The sequence below is a fragment of the Oncorhynchus kisutch genome, linkage group LG8 (genome assembly GCF_002021735.2).
Source record: "Oncorhynchus kisutch isolate 150728-3 linkage group LG8, Okis_V2, whole genome shotgun sequence".
NCBI classification, from domain to species: Eukaryota; Metazoa; Chordata; class Actinopteri; order Salmoniformes; family Salmonidae; genus Oncorhynchus; species Oncorhynchus kisutch.
In genome coordinates this window covers 30,107,082-30,127,020 of record NC_034181.2, presented here as the reverse complement: position 1 = coordinate 30,127,020, position 19,939 = coordinate 30,107,082, and the positions used below count along the sequence as shown (strand labels likewise).

Below are 19,939 nucleotides of genomic sequence, written 5' to 3'. Positions count from 1 at the left end.
ATTTATATAATGATCGTGACAGTAGGCCTATGCCTCAACATGCTTCAGTTCAGCTGGGCTTGGTGAACCGAACAAGTGTGCTTGCATACTCCCTTAAAACCTTTGCTTAGTAAAACTAGAAAGAAGTGCAATAGTAGGCCTACTGTTTGTCCATTTTGAGAAGCCGTAGCCAGCATACACGTCCTCAAAGGAGTCAGAATTAAGCTAAAATAACTCAAGAAACTGTATTCATTTTGATGTGCAAAATGTGCATGAAAATGAGTCAACAAAGACTTAATTGAAGAATCTCTAAGGTTGACCAATCACGGTCTTTGGCTCCCTAACTTCTGCTAGCCTCAGAAGAAATGTGTGTCTGATCAGCCGAAAAAAAACTTTACCAAAGTCCAAACCAACAAACGTTACATGTCGTTACAATATATGCACAAACTCTTACACTTTTGTCTGGGAAGCGTTTAAACGCCTTAATGCTGTGTCCACGTCCTAGTGGAATCTAGGAAACTCCAACTTGCTAACTGGTTGTAGTATACGTGCTGTGTTATGTTCAAGCAGTTAGCAAGTCGAATGTCAGTTTCCTAGTTTCGACTAGCATGTAAATGAGGCATAAGTTGTGTTGTGACCCTGCTCCCTCCCCCTGCTGCTCCAGCCCCCTCCATCTTGCCCTTGCATTGCTGGAATGTCTAATGATGAATGATTGCATTTTGATGGAATCAGTAAGTTGTGGCTGGCAAGCCTTATAAAAGAGCCTGGGTGCTGGGTGATAACTCACACAGTCCAGTCCTGGGAAATCACAGAGTGTATCTTTCAATGAAGACAATGCTGCGCAGCAAACAGAGTATTTAGTCAACAATGCCCTAGAGAGAATGAACAGCTTTTATGAATGTCCAATATGCACTTATTCACCTCACCTAAGGCTGTCTGCACATATTTTTCCAGATTCCATTTAGGAATCCACTTACGCTGTCTTTATGATTCAATGATCATATGTGTTATTTCAGCCTCAAACGGCCACATAATATAGGCCTGTGGCAATATCAGCCTTTTCATTTGATTTCTTCAAAGGGTTAGGTTGCTCTTTCCACTTACAGCCGGACCAACAAATTTTTTTTTTATATGCAAGCACATCTCTATCTTCAATAATATTTTTCTTTGCAGGCATCCAGTACCAGTCTCTTCCTGTCCTATGGATTACCAAGGGTGGAGGTACTGTGGAGGATGCCCATATGGTGTAACTCTGTGAGCTTAAGCACTGGACTACATGCATCCTCAGAACCCCCTCCATCCCCTCCTGGCATCATCGGATATACAGTATGAGTCTGTGTAGTCAGATGTAGGATGATTTCTCTGTCAGCTACTGTCAGCTGTGTAAAGCTGCTGTCCCTGTCCCATTAGAGGCATGCTCGTCAGTGATGTGTAATTGCGTTGCCATTTGTCAGCAAGTTGGTGCTGATGTCGGTGAATGGCTTATCCCAATTGCTCAAGCACCTCAGTTGCAAATCTCTTGTTTGTGTTCTCAGCATCAGCAGTTGTTTCGCATTAGGCGATGCAGCTGTACAGCAGTCCAGTAAATGTCCTTATCAGAGCCCAGCTAGAGAAGGAGAGAGAGGGAGGGAGCGTGTGTGATAGAGAGAGAGAATGAGAGGGAACGAGAGAAGGAGAGAGGGAGAGTAGAGGAAGATCAAGTGAGAATAAGAGTAAGAGAAAAGGAGTGTTCATTTTACTTCCTAGTCGGTTTTCCTGGGGGAATCTATCAATGACTGCAGAAGAAAATAAAGGGGTAAAATATAATTTTATAGGATAGGATTTCTGCAGTCATCTTCTCTGGTTAAGGACCTATTGCATTTTGTTTGCATAGACACTCACCTACCGCACGGAGGTAAGGCTATATTTCCATCTGATTTCTCTTCAAGTCAGTCTCTTAATGCATCAAGTGTTCAGAAGGTAAACAACACCTATTGTAGAGCCACAGTAAATAGGATGACAGTTTGTTCATTTATATGCTGGAAATTGCATGCTCTTTTTTCCATGCTTATTACCAGGGCATTCTCCATTTACTGTTCGACACTATGTACGGTAGATACATTGATCCACTGAAAATGTGAGTGTGCTTAGTGTTAGAATGCCTGTTTACATTTCTTATTATTGAGGTAGAAAGAATTCTTATATTATGCTATCAGGCAGTCTGTGTTTTTGCAGTTAGTGCATTATGTCAAGCCAATGATCTTGTAATAAACTGTTTTGAGTCTCAGCTGTGGTACAGGCATTTAGAATTTGCCCCAATGCAGGTGTGATTATCATCAGCCCATGTGTAGAGATCTGTCTATGACTGACAGTCATTAATAACCTGGCTGAAATATGTATTAAACAGTCACAATCACAAACGAGCTTTGAGAGATTACAAGAACCACTGTGCAAATAGGATCCTTTTTGTTGATAGCATAATGATTACCAAAATTATCACACAATGATTACCACACAGTAATTACCACACAATGATTACCACACAGTGTTTACCATACAATGATTACCACACAGTGATTACCACATAATGATTACCACACAGTGATTACCACATAATGATTACCACACAGTGATTACCACATAATGATTACCACACAGTGATTACCACACAGTGATTACCACACAGTGATTCAGTGTAGAGTACACCATATGGTGTAGACAGAGGATACAGTTAATTTGAGATCACACAGTCCCTCTACCATGACCTGATGTGGAGCAGAAGGCACGCTAAACTTGCCTCTCTGTCGCTTCATTTCCTCAACCTCAGTCAACTGACTGTCACATATGTATGACCCTCCACCTTATAGGACACATCCCATTACTTGTATCTTATATGCACCTGATACCCACTATTCTAGTAGAAAAATGTCAAAGGCTGTGTTTACACAGGCAGACCAATTCTGATATTTTTTCCACTAACTGATCTTTTCCCCAATCCCGTCAGATCTTTTCACAGCAGATCTTTTTCAGAGCTGATCTGATTGGTCAAAAGACCAATTAGTGAAAAAAATATCAGAATTGGTCTGCCTGTATGAATGCAGCCTTTGAGGCATGGAGCTGCTTACTTTGCGTACACTATTCATTTTTGGTGTATGCAGCAGCATTCATCACCACACTGTCACAGCACAGTGATAATGTATGCATCAGGGTTCTAGATCACTGGAGAATGAGAATGAGTAATATGCCCTTCACAGTTCCCACTGTGAACACATCACATATTTACATAACAAACAAATCTATGAGTCAAACTGTAAAATGTGTTACTATCAAAGACCAGAGGCAAGAATAATAATTATGATTATTATTATATTCAATTGCTTTACCCAAGAGTGGAATTGATCTATGTAACTCAATAATTTCTTGCAGATCTAATTAGCTGATTATGGGCAATTAGATAGGGGAAAGACAGTGGAATGAAATCTCTCTCTATTTAGCATACTGATATATAATTAAGAGCTTAGGGAGGACTATTTAAATGATGTGGGGGACTTGCGTTTGAACTGTGTTCAGACATATTCAGTCAGAAAGTGGAGCAAGCACAACTGGAAATTGGGAGGCTTTGATGGTTTTCTCTATGAGAATCTCCTCTTGCCCTAAATTCTGTGTGTGTGAAAAGAGGGAGAGGAGCAGACAGGCAGGCAGCAGCTGGGTAACACAGGAGAGCCAGGGAGGGAATGTGTGTGGTGCCACAGCCAGCTCCCTCATCCCTGGTGTGAACAAGCTAGCTCACACATTTCACAGCTCTGTGGCTTTAATGAGCTGCCACCATCATGAGGTGGACCAGAACACAATGGCTCTTCAGGCCACATACAGTGCATAGTAGAGGGGGCTGGTAGGAGGAGCTATAGGAGGACAGGTACATTGTAAATAAGGGAATGGAATAAAAGGAACGGTATCAAACATATGGAAATCACATTTGACTCAGTTCTATTTATTCCATTCCAGCCATAACATTGAGTCCGTCCTCTTATAGTTCCTCCCACCAGCTCCCTCTGGTACACATAGGGCTGTTGCGGTGACCATATTACCGCCACACCGGCAGTCATGAGTCATAGTGTTCTATGTGACGATTTAGTCATGGTAATCTCTTATTCACTCTGGACATGTGTAAGTAGTACCCAACTCACTAATGATAGTCAGGGTGCTAATGGTCTGGTACTAAGGGCTCTATTGTCCCTCTAACCACCCTGACATCAATGCAAATACAATCTAAAATCACATTAAACACATCAGCAAAATAGTAGGTGCTTTTAAAACATACCTCACCGTGATTGATCAATTTAAAAAAAGGTTGAAACTGAGTGGAAAACAAGGAACTTGTGGATGTTGTTTCAAAGCCTAACACAACTAAATGGACAGTGCTTTCTAACGTGATGATTAATTAAAAACAACTATATGCATATTAGAGCTTATGCAAATGCATAGGCCAAACAGTTGAAGCCGGAGGTTTACATGCACTTAGGTTGGAGTCATTAAAACTCGTTTTACAACCACTCCACAAATTTCTTGCGAACAAACGACAGTCTATTTAGTGCATGACACAAGTCATTTTTCCAACAATTGTTTACAGACAGATTATTACACTTATAATTCACTGTATCACAATTCCAGTGGGTCAGAAGTTTATAGACACTAAGTTGACTGTGCCTTTACACAGCTTAGAAAATTACAGAAAATGATGTCATGGCTTTAGACGCTTCTGATAGGCAAATTGACGTCATTTGAGTCAATTGGAGGTGGATATATTTCAAGACCTACCTTCAAACTCAGTGCCTCTTTGCTTGACATCATGGGAAAATCAAAAGAACTCAGCCAAGACCCCAGGAAAAAATTGTAGACGTGCACAAGTCTGGTTCATCCTTGGGAGCAATTTCCAAATGCCTGAAGGTACCACGTTCATCTGTACAAACAATAGTACTCAAGTATAAACACCATGGGACCACACAGCCATCATACCGCTCAGGAAGGAGACGCGGTCTGTCTCCTAGAGATGAACGTACTTTGGTGCGAAAAGTGCAAATTAATCACAGAACAACAGCAAAGGACCTTGTGAAGATGGAGGAAACAGGTACAAAAGTATCTATATCCACAGTATAATGAGTCCTATATTGACATAACTTGAAAAGGCCGCTCAGCAAGGAAGATGCCACTGCTCCAAAACTGCCATTAAAAAAGCCGGGCTATGGTTTGCAACTGCACATGGGACAAAGATCGTACTTTTTGGAGAAATGTCCTCTGGTCTGACGAAACAAAAATAGAACTGTTCGGCCATAAAGACCATTGTTATGTTTGGAGAGAAAAGGGGGAGGCTTGCAAGCCGAAGAACACCATCCCAACCGTGAAGCACGGGTGTGGCAGCATCATGTTGTGGGGGTGCTTTTCTGCAGGAGTGACTGGTGCACTTCACAAAATAGATGGCTTCATGAGGAATGAAAATGATGTGGATATATTGAAGCAACATCTCAAGACATCAGTCAGGAAGTTAAAGCTTGGTCGCAAATGGGTCTTCCAAATGGACAATGACCCCAAGCATACTTCCAAAGTTGTGGCAAAATGGCTTAAGAACAAAGTCAAGGTATTGGACTGGCCATCACAAGCCCTGACCTCAATCCTTTAGAGCATTTGTAGGCAGAACTGAAAAAGTGTTTGCGAGCAAGGAGGCCAACAAACCTGACTCATTTACACCAGCTCTGTCAGGAGGAATGGGCCAGAATTCACCCAACTTATTGTGGGAAGCTTGTGGAAGGCTACCTGAAACATTTGACCCAAGTTAAACAATTTAAAGGCAATGCTACCAAATACTAATTGAGTGTATGTAAACTTCTGACCCACTGGGAATGTGATGAAAGAAATAAAAGTTTAAATAAATCATACTCTCTACTATTATTCTGACATTTCATATTCTTAAAATGAAGTGGTGATCATAACTGACCTAAGGCAGGGAATTGTTACTTGGATTAAATGTCAGGAATTGTGAAAAATTGAGTTTAAATATATTTGGCTAATGTGTATGTAAACTTCAACTCTATATAAATGAGCCCAACCCTAAAAAACAGATAGAAAAAAAAAATACAGATTAAGATATCTTTGGTACATAATTGGTCTAGCCTAAATTAAACTAATTCAGAGAGAGCCTACAATTATATTGCAGTTGTATTTGATTTTGAATAATAGGGCATAGTAACAAGGCATTTTTTATACTAAGCTGACACATTACCTTTAGCTACAGAATATCTCACCACTGTGCGTTTCCATCTTCTCCTCGCTCCTTCATTCCTTTTTCCAGCACGCAGTGTGAGGGGCTGTCAACAGTTCAATGAAATATGTGTCATGTTACTATTGATGTTCCCGGAGAGATTTCACTTGGATTCCTAAATTAAGCGCAGGGTATCTGCAGGAACAGGGTTGGAGAGTCCATGGCATACATAGTTTAGGAGAAATATCACCTATCACACAACAAAATAACTGGAGTAGCTTACCTGACATGAGTGAAATGAACCGGTGGGAATGTGGCCTCTATTCGCTAATCGAGTGCATAAGGATGATATGTATTTTTTCTCTTGCCCCTGTTCCTTCCCATTTCATAATGGGCCATTCTGAATCTCAACTAATTTTACAAACAGTACCAGTCAAAAGTTTGGACACACCAACTCATTCCAGGTTTTTTCTTCATTTGTACTATTTTCTACATTGTAGAAAAATAGTGAAGACATCAAAACGATGAAATAACACATATGGAATCATGTAGTAACCAAAAAAGTGTTAAAGAAATCTAAATGTATTTTAAATTTGATATTCTTCAAAGTAGCCACCCTTTGCCTTGATGATAGCTTTGCACACTCTTGGCATTCTCTCAACCAGCTTCATGAGGTCGTCACCTGGAATGCATTTCAATTAAAAGTTAATTTGTGGAATTCCATTCCTTCTTAATGCATTTGAGCCAATCAGCTTTGTTGTGAGAAGGTAGGGGTGGTATACAGCCTTATTTGGTAGAAGACCAAGTTCATATTATGGCAAGAACAGCTCAAATAAGCAAAGAGAAAGGACAGTTCATCATTACTTTAAGACATGAAGTTCAGTCAATATGGAACATTTTAAGAATTTTGAAAATGTCTTCAAGTGCAGCCGCAAAGACCATCAATCGCTATGATGAAATTGGCTCTCATGAGGACTGCCACAAGAAAGGAAGACCAAGAGTTACCTCTGCTGCAGAGGGTAAGTTCATTAGAGTTCACTGCACCTCAGATTGCAGCCCAAATAAATGCTTCACAGAATTCAAGTAACAGACACATCTCAACATCAACTGTTCAGAGGAGACTACGTGAATCAGGCCTTCATGGTCGGATTGCTGCAAAGAAACCACTGCTAAAGGACACCAATAATAAGAAGGGACTTGCTTGGGCCAAGAAACATGAGCAATGGACATTAGACCTGTGGAAATTTGTCCTTTGGTCTGATGAGTCCAAATTTGAGATTTTTGGTTCTAACCGCAGTGTCTTTATGAGACGCAGAGTAGGTGAACGGATGATCTCAGCATGTGTGGTTCCCACTGTGAAGCATGGCGGATGAGGTGTGATGATGTGGGAGTGGCTGGTGACACTGTCAGTGATTTATTTAGAATTCAAGGCACACTTAACCAGCATGGCTACCACAGCATTCTGCAGTGATACGCCATCCCTTCTGATTTGTGCTTAGGGGGACTATCATTTGTTTTTCAACAGGACAATGACTCAACAGACCTCCAGTCTGTGTAAGGGCTATTTGACAAAGAAGAAGAGTGATGGAGTGCTGCATCAGATGACCTGGCCTCCACAATCACCCGACCTCAACCCAATTGAAATGGTTTGGTATGAGTTGGACCGCAGAGTGAAGGAAAAGCAGCCAACACGTGCTCAGCATATGTGGGAACTCCTTCAAGACTGTTGGAAAGGCATTCCAGGTGAAGCTGGTTGAGAGAATGCCAAGAGTGTGCAAAGCTGTCATCAAGGCAAAATGTGGCTACTTTGAAGAATCTGAAATAGTTTCCATATGTGTTATTTCATAGTTTTGATGTCATCGATATTATTCGACAATGTAGAAAATGGTAAAAATAAAGAAAAACCCTTGAATGAGTAAGTGTGTCCAAACTTTTGACTTGTACTGTATTAGTAAAGACAAGATTAAATTGACCATAGTCTGATGGGTGAAAATATCATCACTTGATCAGAGAATAGCATGTGCACCCTGAGGCAAGGAACAGACGACAAGCTTTTTTTGCGAATTTCTCAAATCATCAATAGCCTAGTAGCTTCATGCAGGCCATTAATTTTTTTATTTCTAAAGCGTTCTTTTGTATCATTCACAACTAAAGTTACCAAATAACTCTAAATCTAGTTTTTTGGTCCTGTTTCAAATGATCAGGTTTATTCTCACCATAGCGGCTTCATATGAGCACTCGCTCCAGAATGGGAAAAATATCCTTTCTATTTTATTCAGCTAAGTTCAACTAGATTCTTCTTCCTATAAAATCATATAATATACAGTATAATATTGGTACAGGACTTATAATGATATATTGTATGCTAAATGAACAAGCCTACGGCCTATGGCATGGCAGAATAACATTCAGTAGTCCAACTCATATTCTGTTCTTCTGAAATAGATTTATTGTGATGGTGTATATTCAATTGATTTATTAGACTATTTTCAAATGTAGATTTTTCAAAGGCGCACGACAGAGGCTTGTATGCGGCTTGTATGCGTGGAGGCCTGGAGATGCTATAGGTGTTTATGTTAATTACAGTAAATTACCGTGAAAGCAGCAGTCTTTTGCATGACAATAACCGGCTGACAATATTTAATGACCGCCTCAGCCCTAGGTAAGCAGATGCACTACAGGACCAGGCAGTATGTACACCCATGTGTGACACAGTGAACCTCACATACTGTAAACTACACACACAGTCTCTCCACCATCCACTCACTGTAACATCCACTCTCACTAATAAACAAATATCACACAATATAACAGAGATGCTGTCTGTACTACTACTGTTTATTGCTAGCCGCATACTGCTGGGCATCAAACTGTTATAGCACATGTTACATGTGTCTGTTCTTATAATCAGGGAAATGGGCCATATGTCATTTTGTACCAAGCTATTGGCATTATGAGATGGGAGAAAAATAGGACATGGAAGGTAAAGAAGGATGACAGAGATACAAAACAAAGATACATTATATTGTAAGTGTAAGGCATGGATATAAAGATGAACCCAACAACTTCTCATTTCGATGATTAATATTTAATCCAACTGCTAGGTCTGCATAAAACTTAATTACATCAAAGGCTAGTTCAAAGACAACTCGGGAACATACAGGAAACCCAATAACCTTTCCCCAGGTCAAGGATCCTGGTGAGGAGACATTAACATTTATATAATTATATAATGATAATTCCTCTCAGGAATTACTGAGGGTGAAAACATACAACTGAAAAGAAGCCAGTAGAGTCGAGTTCATTAGTTGATGCCTTCCCTGCCTGTCTTTCATACTCACAGCAGCCAGGACCGGAGAGGGAGATAATTGTTTTTACCCTGGAAGGCACATCAATGGCATCATCAATTCAGGGAATGTGACAGCTAATCAAAAACAATAGGCTAACCCACAGATTACACACACTCCAGTCTTCAAGGCTATGTTCACCAGCCTGAATCCCCTTGCTGTTATGGGCAAATAAATAAGACCATACATAGATAACCTTATCCTGTCAATTCACGGTTTTTCTATTTCTTCCAACACGTCACATGCCATATCCCCTGAGTTGCACTCGTTCTGCTTGCTCAGCTTTCATAGTGCTCTGAGCACCATAGGAAATACATTCAATCAGAGATGACATCCAACTTAGAAAATAAAAGTTTGATTCAATTTTACTCATAAGTTCTGTTAAAGGCCCAGTGCAGTCAAAAACGTGATTTCTTGTTTTATGCCGTGCATTCGGAAAGTATTCACACCCCTTGCCTTTATCCACATTTTGTTACATTACAGCCTTATTCTAAAATGGATTTAAAAAAAAAGAAATGTCATCATGAACCTACACACAATACCCCATAATCACAAAGCGAAAACAGGTTTATAGAAATGTTTGCAAATTTATGAAAATAAATAACAAAAATACCTTATTTACGTAAGTATTCAGAGCCTTTGGTATAAGACTCGAAATTAAGCTCAGGTGCATCCTGTTTCCATTGATCATCCTTCAGATGTTTCTACAACTTGGAGCCCACCTGTGGTAAATTCATTTGATTGGACATGATTTGGAAAGGCACACACCTGTCTATATAAGGTCCCACAGTTGACAGGGCATGTCCGAGCAAAAACCAAGCCATGAGGTCTAAGAAATTGTCCGTAGAGCTCCGAGAGAGGATTGTTTCGGGGCAGAGATAGGGGGAAGGGTAACAACACATTTCTGCAGTACTGAAGGTCCCCAAGAATACAGTGGCATCCATCATTCTTAAGTGGAAGAAGTTTGGAACACCAAGACTCTTCCCCAGAGCTGGCCACCCGGCCAAACTGAGCAATCGGGGGAGAAGGGCCTTGGTCAGGGAGGAGAACAAGAACCCGATGGTCACTTCCAGAAGGACAACCATCTCTGCAGCCCTCCACCAATCAGGCCTTTATAGTAGAGTGGCCAGATGGAAGCCATTCCTCAGTAAAAGGCACATGACAGCTCACTTGGAGATTGACAAAAGGCACCTAAAGAACTCTCAGACCATGATAAACAAGATTCTCTGGTCTGATGAAACCAAGATGGAACTCTTTGGCCTGAATGCCAACCGTCACATCAGGAAGAAACCTGGCACCATCCCTACGCTGGAGCATGGTGGTGGCAGCATCATGCTGTAGGGATGTTTTTCAGCGGCAGGGACTGGGAGACTAGTCAGGATGAGTGGAGCAAAGTACAGAGAGATCCTTGATGAAAATCTGTTCCAGAGTGCTCAGGACCTCAGTGTGGTGAAGGTTCACCTTCCAACAGGACAACGACCCTAAGCACACAGCCAAGTTAATGCAGGAGTGGCTTGTCCTTCAAGTCTCTGAATGTCCTTCAGTGGCCCAGCCAGAGCCCGGACTTGAACCTGATCTAACATCTCTGGAGAGACTTGAAAATAGCTGTGCAACAACGCTCCCATCCAACCTGACAGAGCTCGAGAGGATCTGTAGGGAAGAATGGGAGAAACTCCCTAAATACAGGTGTCAAGCTTGTAGCGTCATAACCAAGAACACTCAAGGCTATAATTGCTGCCAAAGGTGCTTCAACAAAGTATTGAGTAAAGGGTCTGAATACTTATGTAAATGTGATATTTCCATTTTTTATTTTGAATAAATTAGCAAAACAATGAAATAAAAGTAACAGTTTTTGCTTTGTCGTTATGGGGTATTGTGTGTAGATTGATTAGAGGAAAAATCTATTTGATCCATTTTAGAATAAAGCTGTAACCTAACAAAATGTGAAAGTCAAGGGGTCTGAATAATTTCTGAATGCACAGTATATATTTCCACACTATGAGGTTGGAATAAAATTGTGAAATTGTGAAAATTATGATAATGTCCTATTAGTGTAAGAGCTGTTGGAAAAGACCACCTGAAATGTCAGCCTGTTTTGATGGGATGGAGTTTTGGGCTGCCTGGTGACATCACCAGTAGGTAAATTAGTTAAATAGATCAATAAGAAAGAGAGTTTCAAACCTCTCTGCCAATAACAGCTAGTTTTCAGTTTTCCCCTCCCCACACCACTCCCAGACAGTCCTTGCAAAATCCTTGCTTGAGAAATTGCTCTTTACTAAGATGTTGTTGTTTTTTTTACCATTTTGATTGAAAACAATCACAGGAGGGTACTTAATTGTTACCCAGAAATGATTTGATATTGGACCTTTAAGCATTGGACCTTTAAGCTCTGACTGTAGGACCATTTCCTTAGACTTGCAGATGAGGTAAATGAGGTAATGTAAAACTAGAGGGTTGAACATGGTGGCCGATGCTGCCTGGTTGCCAGGCGACTGCTGTTGGTGGATTATGAAATAAGGAGAACCTGCAGAGACCAGTCAATTGGCTGTGGGCGTAATATAGGGTTGTATATTGTGATGAAGGAAAAGCCAGTGGAGGGCGAAAGAAGAGGGTGGAAGGAGAGAGAGAGAGAAGGGCAGCAAATACGGCAGAGGAGAGGAGATGTGGCCACAAACAGGTCCCCTAACTAAAGGTTAATTGAATTTGGTCTGAGGCATGTTCCGTAGCTGGCAGTGTCATTGTTGTCTATTCTTTCCATCTTGGTGTTTTAGCACACTATTTGTCCCAGCCCTCTATGCATGACGAGGAAGTTGAGAAAGTGAAACTAATCTAACAGTCAATACATCCAATCGTGATTCATTGATTATTATGAAAAGTCGCAATGGATTTAGAATGATCAAAAATAGCTTGAAAGGATGGAATTGAGATTGGACATGGGAAAATATTGCAACGTAGCTATTTCACTGGAGGTTTTTTAATTCTATAAAATGTTCTCAGTCCTGTACCTATAAGTCTTTATCACAATGTTACAATCTGATCCCATCTGATCTCCTTTTTCTTCTTGTTCAGCAGCTAACAACCATGGAGACAGCCCTTTCCACCCCCCATAATATCCAGATCTGTGAGGTGACCTGCGACTCCTTCCGCATCGGCTGGGACATGACCCCTGAGGATACTGCCAAGGCCACACACTTCTTCATTGACCTCAGCCGCAAGGAGGGCGGGGATCCCAACCGCTTCAAGCACAGGGTCTGTCTGACAGACTGTCACTGCTTTTCTCCCTCAAAAAACCTTCCCCGGCCCCCCCATCCTTCCCCCTTAACTCAATGACCATTACCATCATGACTCTGACAAACCACTGTCTAGAGCCATGTTTTTTACGTCATTCCATCCTGTTCTCCAATAAAAGACATTTCACTACAACATGGGATGTGATATATTTTGATATAACCAGAGATGGCCTTGCATGAGACAGCTTCGGGCAAGCAGCTCATTGTCACATTTCTTTCCTCTTCAATGGCTAAAAACTGCAGCTCTGTTCTCTTCGCTATGAACTGTGATTTTATTCCAGACCAATCGCTGAACTGAGCTACTCTACACTACCCATAATTTCCTTTTATTTTCTTAACAACATGTTGGGGGTAAAAAATATATAGGCTTAGCTAATTGCAATCATTATATAAAATACAAGAATGTTTGAAATAGAAAATGAAGTGACCGTTATTTACAATGGGATCCTTCCTAACAGACGGAAATTATGCATTGCAGCAGATTCAATTGCCTTACTGTTGGAAGGACCTATGGCTATTATTTGAGGTAATCTCTTATCTTGTGACAGAGGGAGAATTTGAATGATTGAAATAAAAGATGTCATGCTCAGTCATCCCTAAATGGGTGCTTCTGAGCTTTACTTATCTCCCACACCGACTCTATCCACACGTTAGATACTTGATTACCTACTTTGGTAAGGTTCTCTATTTATTGTCATTTCTATCTCATAAGTCCTTTCCGTATTTCACACATTTGAGTCAGCAATGCAAGGTATTCATTTTTCTTCATTTCTGATCAGTTAGTGTCCTGGATTTGTTCTGTGCTGAATATACTTTTGTCTTATTCTCCCCTCAGCCTTTACAAAAGCTCCTGACTTCTATTGTCCAGAGCTGTGCCGAGTACTTGATTGGAAGCGTGTTTCTATCACTCAGGAATCATAGTGACACAAACGAATTTGCACCAAGGTGGTTGCCATGGATATGTGGCCCCTCTGAGCTTGTTGCGTCTTAGAGCCCCTGGCCAAAACAAAACCACAAATTTGGTTAGATATACAGCAGCTTAGCTAGACCAGTTTGTACCACAATATGTGGCAGAAATGTAAAATTCACGAGTATGATTACATAATAAGCATTTAGAAACTACCGAAAATGGCATTTGTATCAATGAATTGCTGTACTCTTGTAATTCAACTAATGAGTCACTTGAATTAACATGTATCCTTGTTTCACCCATTAGGATGTACCCACCAAATTGGTGGCCAAGGCGGTGCCCTTACCCATGGCAGTGAGAGGCCATTGGTTCCTGAGCCCGCGAACAGAGTACTGTGTTGCTGTGCAGACAGCAGTGAGACAGGCAGATGGAGAGTACCTGGTGTCTGACTGGAGCCAGGTGGTCGAGTTCTGCACAGGGGGTATGTCTGCCAGATCCCTACATTTGTTTAAGTTACGTTTTTTTGTTTTTAAAGTGGTTTTGAGATTGTACTTGGTATGAAAAGCACTATATAAAATAAATCTATTATTATTTTTATAGAAGTACAAAGGCCCGGCTCTAGCCTTTCAGCAAGATTTAGTTGGGGGGCACCTCACCTCGCGGCAAAACATTTTAGTGGCACCCCTCTTGACGGTGAAGAGAAAAAACTCCGTTTTATAAGTACATTTCCTGCAATTCTACACATTTTGCCAAGGGGCGTAGAGAAAATGTTGCAGATTTACAGAACGTTTTCTGCAATTCCACACATTTTGCCATGGGACGGAGAGAGAACTTTTGCCATTTTAAAGTAATGACTTTTGCCATGTTTATCCAGCAGCACACTACCGTACGTCCCACTGCTGGTTTGCTTCTGAAGCTAAGCAGGGTTGGTCCTGGTTGGGAGACCAGATACTGCTGGAATTGATGTTCGAGGGCCAGTAGGAGGCACTCTAGCTCAATGATTGGGGACATTGCTCTGTGTAGGGTGACGTCTTTTCAATAAGACGTTAAACGGGTGTTCTGACTCTCTGTGGTCAATAAAGATCCAATGGCACTTATTGTAGACTAGGGGTGTTAACCCCGGTGTCCTGGCTAAATTCCCAATGTGTCAATCATACCATCATGGTCAACTAATCATCCACAGCATCCAATTAGCTCATTAATCTCCCCTCCTCTGCCCTGTAACTATTCCTCAAGTTGTTTCTGTAAATGAGAATGCGTTCTCAGTCAACTTACCTGGTAAAATAAGGGTTAAACAAATAAAAATATGATCAGAGTGAGAATGACTAACAAAATCAATGGGGGCCCCATGGAGGTCAGGGCTCGTGGACACACGCCCTGCGTGACTAGTCAATATTTGGCCATGAGTACTACAAGTTTATTACTACAAGTCAAAACATTGTTAGCTGACATGGCTAATTAAGTGACTGTCAGTGACTGACATAACAAGAGAAAAACTGCTGATCAACAAGCAAATTTAGAAAATGCACATGGTGTATTCTACTATTCTTACTCTCAATAATAAGATGAGACCCCGACTGGGGTCCATATACACTACCATTCAAAGGTTTGGAGTCACTTAGAAATGTCCTTGTTTTTGAAAGACATCAAATTTTTTGTCCATTAAAATAACATCAAAATGATCAGAAATACAATGTAGACATTGTTAATGTTGTAAATGGCTATTGTAGCTAGAAACAGCTGATATTTAATGGAATATCTACATAGGCATACAGAGGCCCATTATCAGCAACCATCACTCCTGTGTTCCAATGGCACGTTGTGTTAGCTAATCCAAGTTTAAAAGGATAATTGGTCATTAGAAAACCCTTTTGCAATTATGTTAGCACAGCTGAAACTGCTGTTCTAATTAAAGAAGCAATAAAACTGACCTTCTTTAGATTAGTTGAGTATTCAGAGCATCAGCCTTTGTTGGTTCGATTACAGGCTCAAAATGGCCAGAAACAAATAACTTTCTTCTGAAACTGGTCAGTCTATTCTTATTCTGTGAAATGAAGGCTATTCCATGTGAGAAATTGCCAAGAATCTGAAGATCTGGTATGACTCTGTGTACTACTCCCTTCACAGAACAGCGCAAACTGGCTCTAACCAGAATAGAAAGAGGAGTGGAAGGCCCCGGTGCACAACTGAGCAAGAGGACAAGTACATTATATTGTCTAGTTTGAGAAACAGATGCCTCACAAGTCCACAACTGGCAGCTTCGTTAAATAGTAACCGCAAAACACCAGTCTCAACGTCAACAGTGAAGAGGCGACTCCGGGATGCTGGCCTTCTAGGCAGAGTTGCAAAGAAAAAAACATATCTCAGACTGACCAATAAAAAGAAAAGATTAAGATGGGCAAAATGGCCAGTATCCTGGAGTCGCCTCCTTACTGTTAATGTTGAGACTGGTGTTTTGTGGGTACTATTTAATGAATCTGCCAGTTGAGGACTTGTGAGGCGTATGTGTATATATATACCAGTTGAAGCAGGTTGAGAGAATGCCAAGAGTGTACAAAGCTTTCATCAAGGCAAAGGGTGGCTACTTTGAAGAATCTCAAATGTATTTAGTTTGTTTAACACTTTTTTGGTTACTACATGATTCCATATGTGTTATTTCATAGTTTTGATGTCTTCACTATTATTTTACAATGTAGAAAAACCCTTGAATGAGTAGGTGTATCCAAACTTTTGACTGGTACTGTGTATATACACAATTGAAGCCGGAAGTTTACATACACCTTAGCCAAATACATATAAACTCAGTTTTTCACCATTTCTGACATTTAATCCCAGTAAAAATTCCCTGTCTTAGGTCAGCTAGGATCATCACTTTATTTTAAGAATGTGAAATGTCAGAATAATAGTTGAGAGAATTGTTTATTTCAGCTTTAATTTATTTCATTCTTACATCCACTCAATTAGTATTTGGTAGCATTGCCTTTAAATTGTTTAACTTGGGTCAAATGTTTCCGGTAGCCTTCCACAAGCTTCCCACAATAAGTTGGGTGAATTTTGTCCCATTCCTCCTGACAAAGCTGGTGTAACTGAGTCAGGTTTATTGGCCTCCTTGCTCACACATGCTTTTTCAGTTCTGCCCACAAATTTTCTATAGGATGGAGGTCAGTGCTTTGTGATGGCCACTCCAATACCTTGACTTTGTTTTCCTTAAGCCATTTGGCCACAACTTTGGAAGTATGCTTGGTGTCATTGTCCATTTGGAAGACCCATTTGCGACCAAGCTTTAACTGATGTCTTACAAACCTGACTCAGTTACTCCAGCTCTGTCATGAGGAATGTGCCAAAATTCACCCAACTTATTGTGGGAAGCTTGTGGAAGGCTACCTGAAATGTTTGACCCAAGTTAAACAATTTAAAGGCAATGCTACCAAATACTAATTGAGTGTATGTAAACTTCTGACCCACTGGGAATGTGATGAAAGAAGCAAAATCTGAAATAAATGTCTCTCTCTACTGTTATTCTGACATTTCACATTCTTAAAATGAAGTGGTGATCCAAACTGACCTAAGACAGGGCATTATTACTAGGATTAAATGTCAGGAATTGTGAAAAACTGAGTTTATATATATTTGGCTAACGTGTATGTAAACTTCCGACTTCAACTGTATATACAGTATTTACATACACACAGTATAACCAGCTTTAGAGTATAGATTCAATTGAATTTGCCCCAAAAAAAGGATTTGAAGCAGGAACTTCATAACTGACAGGTGTTGTTTGATACAGATTATGCCATGGACCACCTCAAACAGCTCCTTGGCAAAGCGAAGGGTTCTGCTGGAAGATTGCTACGGTTCTCTGTATTTTATCGCAACCAGCACCCTGATTATTTTCAATATGTCAGGTCAGTTCCACACAATTCTCTGTAAATACACACAGGTATATATGGATGTGCTGTGAAGTTCAATAACAAAACGTACAAATGTTTCTCCTCTTCTGTTAGAACTGAGTGTGGGGGGCTGATGCGCCCAGCCATGAAAGACAATAGTGGAAGCCATGGCTCTCCTATCAACAGCAAACTGCAGGGAGTCTTCCTCAGCTGCAACACTGAGTTTGACACAGGTCTTCCTCCAAACGACTCCCCCTACGGCCCCCTGCGTTTCCAGATCCCGGCCGGGAACCTGCTGAATCGCAACACTAATCTTTACTTTGCTGACTTCTACTGTATGTACACAGCCTATCACTATGTGGTGTTGGTACTGGCCCCTGCTGGCTCAGAGGGGGATAACTTCTGCCATACCAGTCTCCCCCTGCTGGACTTGACTGCCAACCCCTTCCTGACATACATCCCCTCTCAAAGGCAAGAGGAAGAGTCCTTGTTCTGCCACGCCAGTGATGTCATCCTGGAGGTGCTGTACACAGAGCCGATACATCTGGAGCAGGGCAGTGTGGTGAAGATCAGTGGCCACCACCAGATGAGCCAAACGACGGCCAACGCCAAGAAGGACCCCAGCTGCAAGGTGTGCAACATCAGTGTGGGCCGCTGAGAGAACGGGCTGGACTGACAGGCTTTAGAGAACAGTGAGGATTTGTGTAGGCATAGCTGCAGATGTAGAGAAATGTGCAGAGCGATTTCATCTATCTCATAGTGTAAGGTAAAGTAACACAACTGGGACAGCCCATCTCTTGGGTTTTGTGCATGCTGGCTGCCCCATCCCTCTCCGTCGCTACTAGTATTTAAAATCTCCAAAATCATGAATCATCATGTGGACCCAAAGAAAGGCACGATAGATTATGGGCTTACAGTTTGATACAGAGGACCATATGTTTGAGATCCTCCATTGCTAGAGGAAGCTGTGATGTACACATTGTGTAACACTGCATTTGTCAAATAACATTTCGTATGATATATATTCGTATGATATTTCCATCTTTTCCTTACAGTACCTGTTGGTCTTAGATGATTCCAATATTTCTTGTACGTTAAAACACACTGTCAACTGAATTACTATTTGAAAATGTTCAAACATTGTTATTGAGTCAATGCTTATGATAAGTGAATAATAAAGATTTGAATTGACTGTAGGATGTCATTTGGTCAAAAAGAGAATGCCCCAAACCAATGCCCACAACAGATGTGTCATGATTCCTGTGATCAGACATTACTAAACCATTTTCAGAGTGACACAATAGCTGTGAATCATGTACAGTGGTGCAAAAAGTACTCAATACTCATAGTTGAGTAAAAGTAAAGATACTTCAATAGAAAATGACTCAAGTGAAAGTCCCCCAGTAAAATACTACTTGAGTAAAAGCATTTTGTTGAAACATATAGTGGGGCAAAAAAGTATTTAGTCAGCCACCAATTGTGCAAGTTCTCCCACTTAAAAAGATGAGCGAGGCATGTAATTTTCATCATAGGTACACTTCAACTATGACAGACAAAATGAGAAAATCACATTGTAGGATTTTTAATTTATTTATTTGCAAATTATGGTGGAAAATAAGTATTTGGTCACCTACAAACAAGCAAGATTTCTGGCTCTCACAGACCTGTTACTTCTTCTTTAAGAGGCTCCTCTGTCCTCCACTCGTTACCTGTATTAATGGCACCTGTTTGAACTTGTTATCAGTATAAAATACACCTGTCCACAACCTCAAACAGTCACACTCCAAACTCCACTATGGCCAAGACACCAGAAACAAAATTGTAGACCTGCACCAGGCTGGGAAGACTGAATCTGCAATAGGTAAGCAGCTTGGTTTGAAGAAATCAACTGTGGGAGCAATTATTAGGAAATGGAAGACATACAAGACCACTGATAATCTCCCTCGATCTAGGGCTCCACGCAAGATCTCACCCCGTGGGGTCAAAATGATCACAAGAACGGGGAGCAAAAAACCCAGAACCACACGGGGGGACCTAGTGAATGACCTGCAGAGAGCTGGGACCAACGTAACAAAGCCTACCATCAGTAACACACTACGCCGCCAGGGACTCAAATCCTGCAGTGCCAGACGTGTCCCCCTGTTAAGCCAGCACATGTCCAGGCCAGTCTGAAGTTTGCTAGAGAGCATTTGGAGGATCCAGAAGAAGATTGGGAGAATGTCATATGGTCAGATGAAACCAAAATATAACTTTTTGGTAAAAACTCAACTCGTCGTGTTTGGAGGACA

At 41.0% G+C, this 19,939-nt stretch overlaps 1 protein-coding gene across 2 annotated transcripts; it reads left to right on the top strand.

The window, feature by feature from the left end:
• Positions 1-1,535: 1,535 nt before the first annotated feature.
• Positions 1,536-18,847, top strand: LOC109895117 (phytanoyl-CoA hydroxylase-interacting protein-like). 2 transcript variants are annotated; one of them, XM_020488767.2, is made up of 5 exons: positions 1,536-1,873; positions 12,631-12,810; positions 14,068-14,242; positions 17,549-17,666; positions 17,766-18,847. In XM_020488767.2, the coding sequence occupies exons 2-5, from the start codon at positions 12,643-12,645 to the stop codon at positions 18,307-18,309; spliced, it is 1,005 nt and encodes a 334-aa protein (XP_020344356.1). In that variant the 5' UTR covers positions 1,536-1,873; positions 12,631-12,642; the 3' UTR covers positions 18,310-18,847. The 2 variants fall into 2 exon arrangements, with proteins under 2 accessions (XP_020344356.1, XP_020344357.1); XM_020488768.2 differs by having other exon boundaries at positions 1,568-1,873; positions 12,634-12,810; positions 17,766-18,842.
• Positions 18,848-19,939: the final 1,092 nt, after the last annotated feature.

What these genes read in the sequence shown, in the direction of transcription:
- LOC109895117 (XM_020488767.2), top strand. Translation starts at nt 12,643, where the DNA reads ATGGAGACAGCCCTTTCCACCCCCCATAATATCCAGATCTGTGAGGTG. An exon ending in CCAACCGCTTCAAGCACAGG is followed by an intron (nt 12,811 to 14,067) that starts GTCTGTCTGACA and finishes TTCACCCATTAG; the next exon opens with GATGTACCCACCAAATTGGT. An exon ending in GGTCGAGTTCTGCACAGGGG is followed by an intron (nt 14,243 to 17,548) that starts GTATGTCTGCCA and finishes TGTTTGATACAG; the next exon opens with ATTATGCCATGGACCACCTC.